The sequence below is a fragment of the Piliocolobus tephrosceles genome, chromosome 19 (genome assembly GCF_002776525.5).
Source record: "Piliocolobus tephrosceles isolate RC106 chromosome 19, ASM277652v3, whole genome shotgun sequence".
NCBI lineage: Eukaryota > Metazoa > Chordata > Mammalia > Primates > Cercopithecidae > Piliocolobus > Piliocolobus tephrosceles.
In genome coordinates, this window is record NC_045452.1 from 33,528,760 (window position 1) to 33,546,062 (window position 17,303).

Genomic DNA, 17,303 nt, shown 5'->3' on the forward strand with positions numbered 1-17,303 from the left:
TGTGTTCATTCATCTCAGGATGGCATGGCTGCTGTGTTCATTCATCTCAGGATGGCATAGACCAGGTGTTCATCCCTCTCAGGAGAGCATGGCTGATGTGTTCATTCATCTCAAGAGAGCATGGCCAATGTGTTCATCCACAGTATGGCCCAGGTGCTCATCCATCTAAGGACAGCATGGCCCAGGTGTTCATTCATCTCAGGAGAGCATGGCCAATGTGTTTCATCCATCTCAAGACAGCATGGCCAATGTGTTCATTCATCTCAGGATGGCATGGACCAGGTGTCCATTCATCTCAGGATGGCATGGACTAGGTGTCCATCCATCCCAGGACGGCATGACTGATGTGTTCATCCATCTCAGGACAGCTAGGCCCAGGTGTTCATTCATCTCAAGACAGCATGGCCGATGTGTTCATTCATCTCAGGATGGCATGGCTGATGTGTTCATTTATCTCAGGATGGCATGGCAGCTGTGTTCATTCATCTCAGGACGGCATGGACCAGGTGTTCATCCATCTCAGGACAGCATGGCCGATGTGTTCGTCCATCTCAAGACAGCATGGCCAATGTGTTCATTCATCTCAGGATGGCATGGCTGATGTGTTCATCCAACTCAGGACAGCAAGGCTCAGGTGTTCATCCATCTCAGGACAGCATGGCTGACGTGTTCGTTCATTCATCTCAGGACAGCATGGCCAATGTGTTCATTCATCTCAGGATGGCATGGCCCAGGTGTTCATTCATCTCAGGACAGCATGGCCCAGGTGTTCGTTTATCTCAGGACAGCATGGCCGATGTGTTCATTCACCTCAGGACAGCATGACCATTGTGTTCATTAATCTCAGGACGGCATGGCCAGTGTGTTCATTCATCTCAGGACGGCATGGACCAGGTGTTCATCCATCTCAGGACAGCATAGCTGATGTGTTCATTCATTTCAGGACGGCATGGCCCAGGTTGTTCGTTCATCTCAGGACAGCATGACTGTTGAGTTCATTCATCTCAGGACGGCAAGGCCCAGGTATTCATCCCTCTCAGGACAGCATGGCTGATGTGTTCATCCATCTCAGGATGGCAAGGCCCAGGTGTTCATCCATCTCAGGACAGCATGACCGATGTGTTCATTAATCTCAGGACGGCATGGCCAGTGTGTTCATTCATCTCAGGATGGCATAGACTAGGTGTTCATCCATCTCAGGACAGCATAGCTGATGTGTTCATTTCAGGACGGCATGGCCCAGGTTGTTCATTCATCTCAGGACAGCATGACTGTTGAGTTCATTCATCTTAGGATGGCAAGGCCCAGGTGTTCATCCCTCTCAGGACAGCATGGCTGATGTGTTCATTCATCTCAAGAGAGCATGGCCAATGTGTTCATCCACAGCATGGCCCAGGTTTTCATCCCTCTCAGGACACCGTGGCCTAGGTGTTCATTCATGTCAGGACAGCATGACCGTTGGGTTCATTCATCTCAGGATGGCATGGCCGATGTGTTCATTCATCTCAGGACGGCATGGCCCAGGTGTTCATTCATCTCACGACAGCAGGGCCCAGGTGAGTCTGTTTCTCATGAAGATGACGACATTCCAGATACCAGAGTAAAGGATGCCGCCCAACCTGCCGCCCAAGCCAATTCTGGAAGTCTCCTGGCCTCAGCATTCAAAGAGGCCACAAACACCTCCCATTGCTGCCCACTCAGTTTAACCCTGCTGTGGCTGGCATGTGTGTGCACTGCAGTCCCCAGGGCCTTGGTGAGGGGAGGGTCATCACAGGATGCCGACCTGGCCACCAGGAAACCACTGTGGCACCGGCCACGTGCACATGGAGCCATGAGGTGTTGCGTGTGTGTGGCATCTTCCTCATGGGCACCTAGGAACCCGCTAAGCCCCAGGCAAACAACTGTGTCTGTTTCATGGCCTCGGTCACTGAATCTACAAATCTACATGCTACCCCACAGTATCCGAGGAATGAACATTTTAATGCGAGCCAGGAGGGGTGCAGGCAAATCCAGCACAGCCTGATCTTCCTCCTTAAGGGTTTGCTCGTAGTCCTAAAAAACCCACTTCCAAAGCGCACCATGGTGACAACTCCATTTCCTGCCCCCACGGCCGACTCCCATTGCTGGGGTGCTTTGCTCTGAGTACCTCAGGCCCCACCATCCAGCCACAGTGGCAGCATGGCACCACCCATGCCCTTGGCAGCGCCTGAGGCTGTTCCACAGCCTCCCATGGAAGACGTAAACTGCTGCAGCTGTAGGGCCCCCACACCTCCTCCCGCGGGGGCTCTGCTGTGCCGCCCTGGCCTGCTCTCCTGTCCATGTGGCTTTGTGTTACCTGATGACTGGCCCATCAGATTTTGAGCTTCTTCGGAGGAGTGTAAAGGCAGCTTTTCTCCTGGAGAGCAAAGAAGAGACAGGTTTAATGTTTTGCCCTCAAGGAGATAAGCAGGGTCCCTTCAACTAGGGAAGCTCAAAATATGACTGGCGCACGCACCGGCGCTCTCTCCGGCCACGGCCACAGGCATGGCACTGCCTCTGTGGGGAGGGACACCCAACTGCCAGGCACGCCAGGGGGAGGGGGGTTAGCCACGCATGGCCACCCTTGATGGCCTCATGACAGCAACTGGGCTGGGGCTGACTCGGGCCACTGCTCTCCTGGGGCAGGGCTGGGTGCCACCTTGGGACACGCAGTGGCTTCCTGCAGAATAGCATCCATGTCTGCTATGCTCTCGCTCCTGGAGAGAAGTCTCCAGGGCGGCCCAATGGGTACGCTCAGCAGGAAGGGCCACCCAGGACAGACTGTGGGCAGCACAGGGCACTGCCCAGCAAGTGCAGACCCTCGGTGGGCAGACATCTCTTCACAAGCAAGGCTATGGCAAGGCCAGCTGTAAGGTGAACTAGCTCCCCACAGTGGGAGCGAGACCCACACCCCGCCCCTGCCCTGTCCCCAGTCCCGGTCCTGGCAAGCCTGCTGCATGTGAACCCTGCACCACCGGCACTCACAACTCCAACTGCACCTGTTCTACACGCTGCACCGAATAACACAGCTCAGAAAGAGAAAGTCCCCAGGTGAGAAGAGAAGGAGGTGAGAAAAGGGCTGGGTACGTACCGGGGAAAGCGGGGTTGGTCTGTCCGAGGGGAGGAAAGGGGGTTTGCTGCATGGCCAACTGGTGGAGCTTGGTCAACTGCTGGGGTAGGAGGGACATGAGAGCTAAGAAGGTTATTGTCATCGAGTACAAGTCACACCAAATTAAAACGGCAGTAACAGAACTTTGCACAGATAGATAGAAAGAGGGCCATGCGGACACATGGCAGACGCAAGAGAATGCAAGGACTTGGCCTGGGGGAAGCCAATGGAGCCCAGGCTATGAGCAGACCAATGCCCGGCGTGCAGAGAGCAGCACTGGAAGTCGCCGTCTTCTCTCCCTGGCTTCCTGGCAGCTCCAGCCTGGACTGGCCCAGCCTCCCTCACTGGCTGGTATGGACAGGAGGCTGGGCCAGCGGGCCACGGAGTGTCTGGGGGAGTCCAGGAGCCACAGAGGTAAACCCAGCTGTGCTTCTAGGCGATTCAAGGCCAAGTCACTAGTCACTAAAGTCAGACTAGCCCCTGTGGGATCCGAGAGGCACGAGCTTGCACACCTCGCCCCGGTCTCACCCTGTGCTAGGCCTGGCCCACTCCCCTCCCCTGCAGGGCCTTGCTTTACCCATGGGGTGACCTGGGGTGCGGGGAACACCCAAGGGGCCACACACCTGCCTTTTAGTCACCTCCAGGAGTGTCTCGCCTTCCCTGGGATTATAGAACGCTAGCAATGGAAGGTTCTGTGGAGGGTATGAGGGACACCTAGGGCCCCCAGCTGGGAGCCGCCTGTGCCCCTGGCCCCTGCAGGCTGCCCCCAGCCCTTCTCCTCCCATCCTCGGGCCACAAGACTTTTCAAGGGGGCTTTGATGCCACTTTTAAAGTTATTTTGCCTGAGCCTCATTTCTTAAATAAAAACTAAAAATAGCAGAAGATAACGGGAAATGTGACAAAGTGAGACTCAAAATTCTTCCACCCTTTGGAGAGCCAGCAGAGGGCATGGGGCTCCTCAGGCCTGGCTCTCCCAGGAGCCGCAGGCCTCCAGTGGGGCTGCCAAGGATGGGTGCTGCAGAGGGTGTCCTGGGGCTCAAGAGGGCACCGGGCAAAGCTCCTCTGTGGTACTGCCCAGCAAGCAGGGGAGGCGGCACATTCGGGGAGGGCGGCACCACCTCCCCGGCATTTTCCCTTCAGAACAGTCAACCCAAACGCATCCCAGTGTGGTGTGTGGACTCCTGCGACCCACAGCCAGGCAGGCAGCCAGCCCAGCTTCCTCACTGCACAGGGTGTGGGTGGCAGAAGCTGCCACAGAGGCCACCAATGCTTGGGGGTGTGGGCACTCGGAGCAGAGCTGCTGTCCCCATGTGAGAAGACCGGCTGCTGAGCACCTGACCAGACCCCCATGCTTGCCCTGGCCACTCCTGGAACCTGGGTTCCCTGACATCAGGGAGCAATCAGGAAGGCAGCGACTGTGGTCCCAGCACCTTCCCAGCTGCGCACTACTGGGTGGGTGTGCACTTGGCCTCTCAGGAGCAGGGAGCCCTCCCCTAAGAGTTCACCCAGTCCAGGTAAAGGCCCCTTCCTCAGTACCTAGTACCCTGGGAGGATGGGGGGGCTGCTCCCCAGCCCCGCCCCTCCCCAGTGCCTGGCCTTGCAGCCAGGTGCTGGGCTGGGGGGCAGGGCAGGTCTGGCAGGAGGGGGCTGTCTGGTGTGCTGCGGCCCATCTGGCCTCTTCTTGCTCCCACAGGATAGGGTCTGGTCCCCACGGCAAGCCCGTGGCCTCTGGCACACCTCTGTGTTCGGTGGAGAGCCATGAGATTGTAGGGTGCTTGTCACCGCAGCCCGACTTCGCTCCCTGAGCACGTGCCATTGCAGACACATCTGGTGAGCACTTACACCGGGACAGTCTACCTCCTGGAAAGACGTGAGGCCCTGCGGGGACAGCAGGAGGAAGCAGGCATATCTGGGGTCCTAGTGAAGGCGCCCCACCTGGACAGGGCACGTCAGGAAAGACTGCAGGTGTCCCAGGCCAGGTAGGAGGACTGCGGGCAAGATCGCCCATGGTGGGGTGGGACACTGCTGGCGAATTCATCCAGTCATCGCACGCTGAATGGCACAGATGGGATCCGCAAACCGCTGACTCCCAGTGGGGCTCAGGAGCTGCCCTGCGGCCAGGGAATGGGGTACAGGGGAGGGGCACCCCCTGGGCTCTGCAGGGGTTGGAGTCAGCTCCAAGATGGCCCAGCCGGTTGCTGTGGCGATAGAAGGCCTGGTGTCTCCAGGGCTCAGTTCCTTGAACTATAAAGTGAGGAAATGGATGTGAGTGAGCAGCAACTGTGGCTGTGGATGACAAAAGTCTCTCAGTAGTAGGTTTTTGGCTTTTTACGAAGAAATGACCACACTAGCAAACAAATCTCTCTCCTCCCCACCTACACATGTAGGGGACATCCTAGGGAGGTCTGGACTAGAACAGGGCGGTGCTTGGGGAGCATCTGTGGAGAGGATGGGCAGGTGCTCACCCTAGCTCTGCCCAGGATCAGTCAAGCCAATGCACCTCCTTTGGACTCAATTTCCACATTTTTTAAAGGAGAGAACAGGACTAAGTGCCAAGGGGCCTTCCACTTTTTGAGAAGATTCTGCCCTGTAAATAAATGAGACTTTTGGTTCTCACCAGTACCTCCAAATCACTGAGAGGAAAGGGGAAGAAAGTCAGGTAGGCAGGTGACAGGAAGGGAGGGAGGGAGAGGAGGGCAGGAGGGTGGGCAGGGGAAATATCCCGTTACTGATGTTTCTCTGTAAACTGTCTTTTCTACTTCACATTGTCTCAGAATGTAACACACAGACAACTACTAAAATTGCAACCATTTGTGAAGATGCAACTCAATGAATTAACACAAAACGAATGCACCCATGCAACTATCACTCAGGCCAAGAAACAGGTCCCCGCCACGGTGGTTCTAACCTGCATTCTATTTCATTTGCAGCAAAATGCCTATTTCTGTCATTCGTCCATTTTTCTTATTGCTTGATTTTTGTTGACTTCCCAAGAGCACCCAGCATTTCAGATGCCAGCCTGTCTGTCATTCCTGCTGCACAGATCTTCTCTCCTCTCTCCCATGGTGTCTTATAAGAAACAGTATTCTAACATTTAATATAGTTGAACTCACCGGTATTTTCCTTTATGGTCTGTGCTTACATTTTAAGAAATCCTCCCTTGACCTGAGAATAGGACATTCTTCTATATTTTCTCCTAAAACTGCTCATTTTTTCTGTCTTGTGTTGGAGTTCTTGACACATGGGAAATGATTTTTGTTTATGGCAGGAAGTAAAGATCAATTTCCCCACATGGTTGACCCACCGTCCTGGCACTGTGTGGGCCATCTGCCCTCTCTGCTCTCGTGGGCAGCTTTGTTCCATCCAGGTATCGTGGATGGCTTCCTTCCTGTGTGAGGGATCCTGGACTCTCAGGTCTCATCCAGTCTACTTGTCTCCCACTGCACCAAAACCACACAGTCTGACATAGTCATCTCTGATGATCACAGTGCCTCCTTCTGGACACCTCCTGCAGGACCTGCCTGAGGCTGTTTTACAGCTAATTTTTTTTAGATAATTAGAAGGAATACACTAAAATAACGATAAAAAGCACAGTAATACACAAAACAGTAAAGCAGCTGTTTATCAGCGTTATGAAGAATGATGAGCTGTGCTTAATAGCAGGTGCTAGACGGCCAGACAGCTGGCAGCGCAGTGGGTTTGCACTAGCAGCACACATGGGGGTAACGCGCTGCAATCTCAGGTCAGCTGCAAGGTCTCCAGGCAATAGAAATTTCTCAGCTCCACTATACTCTCATGGGGTCACCATCGTCTATGTGCTCTGATGCTGGCTGAACCGTCGTGTGGTGCATGACTGTAATTGCTTTGTGCTAAGACAGTGTGGGGGATACAATTCCAATTTTTGAAAGATGATGAGATGTGCTTTATGGTCTGGTACATGATCAGGTTTTGTAAATGTCTCCATGAATTCTACAGCTGTGGGGGTGTAGTGATCAAGGTACGTCAATTACGTCAGGATCATGGATAGTTCTGTTGATGCCTTCTTCACACTTGCCTACTTGACCTATCACTCATGGAAAGAGAGGTGTGCCAAGTTTTTGCTATAATGTCTGTCAAATTCTCTATGTTTTGTCAATTATTTTATTTATATATTTTAAAGCTATGTTTTAGGCACGCATAAATTTTGAATTATTATCTTCTTGTGAGCTGACTTTTCTATCAACATGTAATGATTAAAGTTTTTCTCTTAAGGTCTTGTTTTTTTCCCCTGCTGATGTTAATATTGGTACACCAGTTAATTTTGTTGCATATTCCTTAGCCTTTTTCCATTCTTTCATTTTTTCTGGGTCCTTACGCTTTAAGTGTGTCTCTTGAAAGAAAAAAAAAACAACAAAATTATTTTTGCTTGTTGGTTTGCCTATTTGTTCAGCTTAAAAATACAGTCTGGCAGCCTTTGCTTCTTAACTGGAATTTCATAATTTTACTTTGATCACAATCATCCACATGTTTAGACTAATTTTTGACATCTGCTTTCTAATTGTCCTGCTTTTCCAGGGTTTCTTTTTGATTTCACTCCTTTTCTTCTTTTGGATTAATAATTTCCCCCTCACTTGTTTCCCCTGTCTTGTCACAGAGGTTACATATTGGACTCCTTTGTTGTTAGTGGTCATTGAAATTCTAACATGTGCGTTGAGAGTCTACACTCGGTGTCTTCACCCTGCAGTGGAATGAGACAGAGACCTGCGGATGTTCACAACTCCTCGCGCACAACTGATCTTACATGTACTGTTTGTATCCACTTCACTGTTCCGGGTGTTCGCATCTCCTCGTGCACACCTGATCTTATGTGTGCTGTTTCTACCCACTCGACTGTTGTATCAATCCTGTGAATCAGGCAAAGGCATCAGTGAGTTCACAGATGATGTATGTTTACCAAATGTGCACACTTTTCTTTGCATTTCCAGGCTTCCTTCTGGGACACTTTTCCTTCTTCCCACAGGGCATCCATCAGAAGATCATGTGCTGGGGCCTGCTGGTCAGATCAGTTTGTCTACAAATGGCTACATGTAGGTCCTTGGAAGATCCTCCCTTAAGATGGAATTTTATGCTGACAACTATTTTCTTTGATTATACCAATATCTGCTGGCTTCTAAAGTTACTGATGAGAAGTCACCAAATTTCTCACTGTTGTTCCTCTGTCATATTTTCTCTGATCACTTTTAAGATTTGATTTTGGTCTTTGGTGTTATGTAGTCTGGCTTCGATATTTCTAAGATGGACTTCTCTTTGTTTATTCTTTTTGGGAATTGTTGATGTTTCTGAATATGAGGATGGTTTCTAATTTTGGAAGGTTTTCTGTGTGTCTCTTGGCATTTTCTCTCTCCATTCCATGTCTCCCCTGGGCTTCCAACTGGATGCATGTTCTTCCTTCTCAGGCCTCCTGACCAGTGTTTCTCAGACCTCCACGGGCCAGTGAGTCGCCCGAGGGTCCTGTAAAAATGCAAGCCCTTGCCCTTCTGAGAAGGGCAAGCTGGGAGGACGGTGTGTGAGAGCCGTGCCACTGGGGCCCTGCAGAGGATGGGGTGTTCCAAGAAGGAAAGATGGAACTCCAGCCAACAGTGAGGGCTGCCTGGGCCTCTGGTTTCATGAGAGGAGTGGCTGCAATAGCACAGCTCTGACAGCAGGTGGGGCCATGGGCAAGTCTCTGCACCACTTGCAGCCGCAGGGTCTAGGAAGGTGCTAGGAAGGTGCCAGGCTTCAGAGCGAGACAGACTGGACCTCTCAGCAGGTGCCCAGGGCACGAGGCACTGACTACTCTCTCTCTACAGTGAAGGAGCTCCTCATCCACCTCCCCACAGGGTTCTAGAGGGAGACACAGAACAAGTGGGAGGAGAAAGCACTCTGCAACAATCTGTCCAAATCTCTGCAGGTACACGAGATTGTCACGAGAGCCCACGTATGCTCTTCATGTGTCCAGGGGAAATGCATGGCACCAACAGAGTCCCGAGGATTGCACAGCTGGGATGAAGGGCTGCGCCCAGCAACAGATCTGGCCATGCCTCCTATCCCTGGGTTCCTCTTACGACGACATGTTTCTACAATTTCCCCACGACTCTTTCACTGAAGAACCAGCTTCTTAGCAGATACTGGTGTCCACTTGATTCCTGGCATTGCTGCACATCTGTTGCTCATTCCAGCTGCCTGGGCGGCTGTGCCAGGCCCCCCCATTCCCTGGCTCCTTAGCTCTGGCCAAGGCACCTCTCAGAGCTTCCACTTGCTTGTGTGTTGAACTGGCCCCACGGTCCCGAGATCTGCTTCACAGGGTTGGTGCAAGGCTCATCTAAAATAGCCTACATGGCAAATTCTTCATCAACTCTAACATGTTTTTATTTTTGCTTGTTTTCAATATCCCCTTTAAATGATGGGGACGTTAAGTAAGGGAGTGATAAGGAGACCTGGAAGACTGGAAGTAAAGATTCGTATATATGAGGGTATTTTTTCTTTTTTGAGATAAGGTCTTGCTCTGTCACCCAGGCTGGAGTGTGGTGGAGCAATATCTGCTCACTACAGTCTCGACCTCTGGGGCTCGGGTCACCGCCCCACCTCAGCCTCCTGAGTGGCTGGGCCTACAGGTGCGTGCCACCACAACCAGCTAATCTTTGTATTTTTTTGTAGAGATGGAGTCTTGCTCTTTTGTCCAAGCTGGTCTCGAACTCCTGGGCTCAAGCAATCCTCCCATCTTGGCCTCTCAAAGTGCTGGGATCACAGGAGACAGCTACTGTACCTGGCCCATGAGGGTATTTTTGAAGTTCACTCATTTCTTCCAGAAAACACAGTTCCTTCCTGGTGTAACTTCCCTGCTGTAATTAAAGGTGCAGATGTGCTGGCTGAGAGCCAAGCGGTCTGTCCAGGCGTGGGCGCTCTGGGCTCTGCTCTCAGGTCCCAGGTCTCAGGTGCTGTTTCTCTTTCTCGTTTCTGAAACTGCACTTGGCCTGACCCAGGCAGGACACACAGAGTCATTTGGATATTCTCCAGGGCTGACGAGTGGCCACACTGGAGAGCCTGACTGCAGTCCTCCAAAGTCCTTCCCCCTGTAGAGTGGCTTTGAGCCTCTTCAAAACACCTGCACATCCAGAGCACAATAAGCCTCGAGGAGCATGTGGGTAAAACGATGTATGTGGCATGCGAGGAGCTGGAGAAAAGTGGGCGAAGGCAGATGAGTGCCAATTACTCCTTTTTTTTTTTTTTTTTGAAATGGGGTCTCACTCTCTGGCCCAGGCTGGAGTGCAGTGGGATGATCTTTGCTCACTGCAATCTCCACCTCCCGGGCTCAAGCAATCCTCTCACCTCAGTCTCCCGAGTAGCTGGAACTACAAGCATGTGCCACCATGTCCGGCTAAATTGTTTTGTAGTTTTGTTAGAGACGGGGTCTTGCCATGTTGGCCAGGCTTGTCTCAAACTCCTGAGCTCAAGTGATCCACCTGCCTCAGCCTCCCAAAGGGCTGGGATTACGGGCTTGAGCCACCACACCCAGCCTAAGCCACCATGCCTAGCCCCAATGATTCTTAAATAAAAACAAGCTAAAAACACTTTTTAAATTGGGCACAGAAAACACATGCATATTTTAGTTTTACATAAAGAAAGACTCAAACCTAAGGAATGTATTAACTTACGCTCGATGTTTCTTATTCACGGGCCCACACATCCAGGTCAAATATCACATTGCTAAAAAATGACTCTAGTATCTGTCCATAAGCCACCACTGTGGTATAAACTTTGTATTCAATTATATTATAAATTAAAACCATATATTCTATAATTATATTGATATTGTAAGAAATTGAAGCTTTAAAGATTTCTACTAAATACCAAGCTCAGATAAAAATTGCTTCCTGACTGTTGTTACATATGTCACTAAATAATCATTTTATTTTTGTGTTTAATGAATTAAGTGATGGTCCAAGTCTTCAATTTTACGTGCCTACAACAAAAGCACTATGGAAGCTTCCAGTCTTCTATTAATAACAGCTGCTCTGCAAATCTCACGACACAGATGTAGAAACAGAATGTCTTCCACAGAGAGCTATTTCACAGGAAAGAACCAAGCGCTTTAGTCCACTCCTGCTGCTATGACAAAATGCCTTAGACTGGGCAATTCAGAAACAGCATAAATGTGTCTCACAGTTACGGGGGCTGGAAACTGGAGATCAAAGTGCTGGCTGGTTGGGTGTATGGGAAGGGCCCAGTCTCTGCTTTCAGTATGGTGCCTGCACGCTCTTGTCCTCACATGGCAGGAGGGATGGAGGGGAGGCTACTCTCTGAAGCCTCTGTTATCTGAAGCCTCTGTTACAGGGACCAATGCTGTTCACGAGCGTGGAGCTCTCATGATCCAATCACTCCCCAGCCCTGGGACCCCCCCATCCTCTAATACCATCACCTTGGTGATTAGGTTCCAACACAGAAATTGTGGAAGAATAGACACATTTCAACTATAGCACCAGGTATCTCAAATCATTACCATATGCACTGAGGCAGTTCACTTAACAGTTAGTTATACATTAGTTTAAACTAATTTGAAACGATCTGCACAGCTACCCATTTATAAGAGACACTGAGAGAGTCACATGACAAAGAGCAAAGCCACCGATCAATGTAAACGCCAATAACCACACATCAGGGTCCTGCGGTCCCACCGTGTGCACACAGCCACAGCCTCTGAGAATTTCAGACCACAGCATTCTGGCTCAGACGGGGGCTCAGCCAAAGGCTGCAGTGAGAACGTTTGGCTCTGTGGCCACAGGAAACCCATAAGGTGTCACCAGAGGGTCCCTGCAGGTCTGATCATCCAACTTCAGGGCTACTGTCTGGGGTAAAGACAAACCCTGACCCCACTGACTAACCTTCCCTTTACCATGGGTGCCACACATTGCCTTTCCTTTGGGTTCCAGAGCTTTGCAAAGTCAAGCAGCCCCCCGTCCCGTCTGGAACCTACCTCTGCACACGTGTATCTCTAGATGTGCATGACCACCTGTCCTGAGTCTGAAATGGAACTGGGCCATCCCAGAAAGTCGGCTCTGACTCCCCTGGCTTCCATCTTCATTTTCCTTCACACAGGCTTTCCTCTGGGAGACATCACACCTGCCCCCCGTGCCCCTGCCACACACACGCACACGCACCTCTGCTTCTGCCCAACACTGCTGCTGAGCGGCCCCAACAATGCCTTCCGGTGTGTGGTGGCCACAGCCCGGCTTCCTGGTGGGGACAGGCACGGGTGTCTACAGCTGACCCCAGGATGAGATGTCCTTGATGTAGCTACTGCAGCATTACCAAAAGTGTGAAGCCAGGAATCACTAAAAATGGCCTCTGGGGCAGGTGGCGAAAGGCTTTTCTTGATCAGGTTTCTCTACCATTTGATTCATGTGTTGTCATCAATGGAATAACTATTGTTATCTATTCTCCATTCAATACAAATTTTCCTGCAATGATAGTAAATTGCAACTCTATAGCAGACTTATTTAATGATCATTAACTCTTAAAAAAACACTCCTGACCTGCCTTCTCGTCTCACTCAGATGGACGTCCCTGCCCCCAGTTCAAAAGCATCAGGGTTTGAAGGCTCCTGAGCAGCCCGCTCACCGGGTGGCCGCCTCCCATCCAGCTCAGAGGTGCCTCTCGCAGTTCACAGGGAACAGCGAACGGCCCGGAAATGTGTTACGAGGAGCAGCTGCTGAGCTGGGCAACCGTTCAAAATGGTTTAGAGAGGAGAAACCTCCTCAGAACCAACTCCAGGTCTGCCCCATCTGCTGACACACGAAGCCCTTCCAGTGGGGCCGTCTCTCGTTCTCTCTTGCTCTCGCCTCTCCTCTCCCCACCGCCTACCAGTGCAGCCCTCACTCCCTGGGGGCCCTAAAGCCGCCTCCAGAGAGGCCCTTTGCTCACAGTTTGCACCTTTTATCTCTTGGCCCCTAAGGGCTCAGAGCCGCACAGCCCAGAGCAGCCCAGGGTTCCCCTCCAACAGTTTATCTCAGGGTATCTTCTTCCTCCATCACTGGAATGACACTAGACCCAGCAGGAGCAGGAGAGAGGTGTCGGAGCCACCAGTCATGGAGACGCATGGTACCCAGCTCTGCATGGCCTGGGCCAAGGACGCTGATGCCCGCCTGGCATCCCACTGACTCTGGAATGAAGACAAAGGCCTGTTCCACTGGCTTTCCACAGCCCGGATCTCTGTGCGTAGATGGACCCTACATTTCCATGTGGACTCTGAAAGGGGAGAGTTAATTTCACCAGGCCCTCAAATGTCCTTGCCAAGGTATCTTTGTGGCCTGTTTGATAATGTTGCCCAACTTCTTAGAGGCACAGAAAGTGCCACTGACACCTGTCTGTGGCGGTGAGCGCATCCTCGCCGCCCTGCACGGGGACAGAGCCCGTCTCAGTTCCCTCCCAGGCCCCGTGGGAGGGAGGAAAACCCAGGACTGCGGCAGAATCGAGACAATTTGACATCAGGCCAAGTCCTCAACACAAGCAGAATTAGTGCTAAGAGGTTAAAAGGTTGTTTGAGGTCATATGGATACGACACAGGTCAGGAACGCTGAGAAGTTGATTAATATTATTGTGTAATATTAATGTTAGTAGCAATTCACAGCAGCATGCAGGTAGGTAAACAACCATGAGAAGAGAAAGGTGAGAGGAAGACAAAGTGAAGACTCACATCCGGGTGAGGGATGGCGTACTGTCCCTGGATTGTGTAGGCCTAGAGAGAAGGAGAGAGAGACCCCGTCAGGCTGCGACCTGGCTGCACCGTGGCTCAGCACCCGCCGCCACCCTCCAGCATGACAAGGACACTCCGGGAGAAGCTTCCCCTCGTGTGCCTCTCCACCTGTCCCCATCCTAGGACAAAGGGCCAACCCTCCCAGGGCAGCAGGAGCCCCAGGGGAGCCGCGCCCACTTGCTCTGGGCAGGCAGAGCTGAGCTGGCCAGGTCAGCGAGCGGGAGGGAAACCAGGGGAACCACGCCCACTTGCTCTGGGCAGGCAGAGCTGAGCTGGCCAGTTTAGGGGGCGAGAGGGAAACAGTTCAGCTTTGATGCTTCCGACTCCAAGTTTCTTAAAGCAAAAGAATCAAAGAGTTATCTGTTTGACCCCCCAGTAAGAGGTCCACTAATTATTAAGGTTTTGAAAATGTAATCAGCCAACTGAGTAAATACTTTTGGGAAATATTAGCCCCAAGAAATTCAAACAACAAAAGAAAAGCTCTAAAAGGTGACCGAAAGCAATTCACCAAAAGCCCGTCTACGTAGGAAGCGGGTCTATGTCAGTCACGGCTTGCTGCCTTTCATGACCGCCCTGAAGACAGGGAGGGGGTGGCCCTCCTGACGTGGGGGTGGCGGGGAGGGGGTGGTCCTCCTGATGTGGGGCGGCAATGCGCCCCTCCAAAGCTGTTGTGTGGGGTTCCTGAGGCCTCATTTTGGGTTCAGCATTTCCCCTGCCTTCAAAACAGTGACTCCGACCTGCAGCCTCTTCCCACCCACCCTGACTCTGAAATCCGGGCAGGTGAGCGAGGCCCCACTTGCCCCACAGGTCCCATCAGTGGAGACGCTTTCAGGTGATTCAGAAACTCATGGCCAGACAACAAACGGACCACACAGAATCAAGGGAGAGTGAAGACCACGAACAGCTGTCAGGACTCGGGACGTGGACGGGACTGCACCAGGCCTGGTGGCGGCCTGGGGGTGGAGGGAGCGGCTTCCAGCTCCTGGCTGTGTGGGCCCCACGCCACTCCGCCTGAGGACCTGTGGTGTCGGTGTCTGCGGTGACACATGTGGGGCCCCTGTGCACCTGAGAGGGACGCCTCTGACTGTGCGGGCCCCACGCCACTTCCCATGAGGACCCATGGTGTCAGTGTCTGCGGTGGCCACACGTGGGGCCCCTGTGCACCTGAGAGGGACGCCTCAGGGAAGGATGCGTGTCACCTCTGTGCAGCCCAAACCCTCCCGTGGGCTTTGTATCTGCCAAGAGTTTTCATCATAAACAACCCAATCCTGCGAGTTAAAGGCCAGTCGACCTCCAGACAGGGACCCGGCCTGCAGCCCAGCTCTGAAACAAGCCCCAGGGCTGTGAGGCCACAGTGCTGCATCGGCTGAGGAAGTAAAAGAATCTTATCAGGTAGAGCAGGAACCAAGGGCCTCACTGTCCTGGACAAAGTGTCTTGAGGACCAACTGCGAGGGTTTTGTAAAGGTGCTGCCAGGGGCACGTTCCCACGTGTTACCAAAGGTGAGGAGCCTGTGCTGCCAGGGGCACGTTCCCACGTGTCACCAAAGGTGAGGGGCCTGTGTTGCCAGGGGCATGTTCCCATGTGTCACTGAAGGTGAGGGGCCATGGAACTCATGCTGGGAGCTGCCCCCTCAGGGCACAGGGTCCCAGGTCAGCCCCGACTGTCTGAGCTGAACAGCAAGAGCTCAAGCATCCTGCATCCTGGGCCACACGAGTTTTCTGACTGATCTTCTTACTGTTGTTATGTTTTCTATCTGTTCATCCCTTAGCAGGCTCTGCTGATTGAACTCATGACCATGTTGTGCTAGAAACGTGGTGGTGGCTGACAGGAGCTGCTGCTGGGTGCAGAGTCCACAGGGGAGCTGTGTGGGCACCCCCAGAGCACTCACAGTGGTGGGGCATCTTCCAGGTCCCTGATTTCTCCAACTGGACAGAAATGAAGTGGACAGCCCATCAGGTGAGCGCTCTCAGGAAGTGGACGGCCTCCAGGTGAGCTCTCAGGTCCGTATTGGGGTGTGTGTCCTAATCTAGGCCCTGTGGGTCTGAGTTGTCAAGGAGACGCCAGTGGCCTTGCAGGCTCAGGTCTTATTCGTGCCCACATTTCTGGGTTTGCATTTCAGCAGCTCCCCTGGGTTACCTCAGGGCGGGTAACTCCCTGCGACTCTGTCCTCTACCACCAAGGCTGACCACTGGCCAGACCAGACTGTCACCAGGGCCCAGCTCTCAAAGGGCTGACATTTTAGTATCAGCCTTGGGACAGCACCCACTGCACAGGGCCCTTCACCTGCTGCAGTCGGGAAGGTGGGCTACTGCCCTCTTTACAGCAGTGAGGGCTGCGTGGCCAGTGGCTGAGCAGGGCTCAGCTGCACTCCCTCTCTTCTGGAGCTGTGACTCCACCCCCAGTGGCTTTAAGTGACTCCACATGTGTTTGTATAAATACACCTTCCTTTTAAAAAAAATCCTACCTTTTACCACATGGTATCATCATGGATTTGTTTAAACATCGGTGGAGTCCACAGGTTACTAACCCGGTTACCTAACCATGAATTTGGGGAAAGCAGTGAAATGGAGTTTTGCACAGGGACTTCTCCCGCTGTGTGACTCCGTGTGGCCCTGTGACCTAAGCCCCCTAAGTCAGCGAGGTAAGGACATGTCCCATTGCCCACAGGGCTGTGACACGAGGCAAATCCCTGGCTAGCCAGGCCCAGTTTCCTGGTTATAAAATGGGGGTGTGCCGTGTCCTGGGGCTACTGTAAGGACAGCACGTGCATGTGGGTGCTCCCTGACCACAGCAAGGCAGGAAGAGGTGTGTGCCAGGCTGTGGAGACGAGGCCCGCGTGGGGGAAAGGCGTGCCCTGCCCTGAGCACACGGGACCCCTTGGAGGGAAGGGATGGGCACACTCGGTCTCTCCCTCAAACGTGGGCCACAACTGGGAGATCTGATAAGATTCCTTTACACCGTAAAGAAAAGCACCAGGAAAAGTCCTAACATTTGCCTCTTCTCTCCTTTTTGATGGTAAAGTCAAACCTCAGGCCCGTTCTGCCCTGCCAGGGTCACCTGTGGGGGCGTCTGTCTCAACTCTCCCTTGAACAAAGACATACATGGCAGCCGACTGGACGCAGAGCTCTTCCAGGCCAACTCCCGCCGGACACCTTCAGTCTGTTGGCCACAGAGTGGCCCTGGGTGGATGGGTGCTCCCCATGCCCTGGCCAGGGTTTGGGCTCAGATGAGGGGCTGGGGCAGGGCTCCCCTCCTCCACTCTCCTGCAGAGGTGCTGCCATCCCTAGTGGGAGAACACAAAGCTCGAGGGCTGACACCAAAAGGGCCAGCTCTGCAGACTGGGCGCGGGGCGCCCACGAGGCCCCTGCTCACAGCGGAGGGAGGTCTGGGCACAGCGGCACAG

General features: G+C 52.7%; 1 protein-coding gene across 1 annotated transcript in view; it reads right to left on the reverse strand.

Moving 5' to 3' along the window:
• PCBP3 (poly(rC) binding protein 3) overlaps positions 1–17,303 on the reverse strand; it is a 169,080-nt gene that overhangs the window by 8,952 nt on the left and 142,825 nt on the right. The window contains exons 8-11 of the mRNA XM_031934597.1: positions 17,053–17,183; positions 13,839–13,880; positions 3,110–3,185; positions 2,336–2,395 (exon numbers count right to left, since the gene is read on the reverse strand). Of these exons, the coding sequence (XP_031790457.1) occupies positions 2,336–2,395; positions 3,110–3,185; positions 13,839–13,880; positions 17,053–17,183 (309 nt within the window). The remainder of the gene's footprint in view (positions 1–2,335; positions 2,396–3,109; positions 3,186–13,838; positions 13,881–17,052; positions 17,184–17,303) is intronic.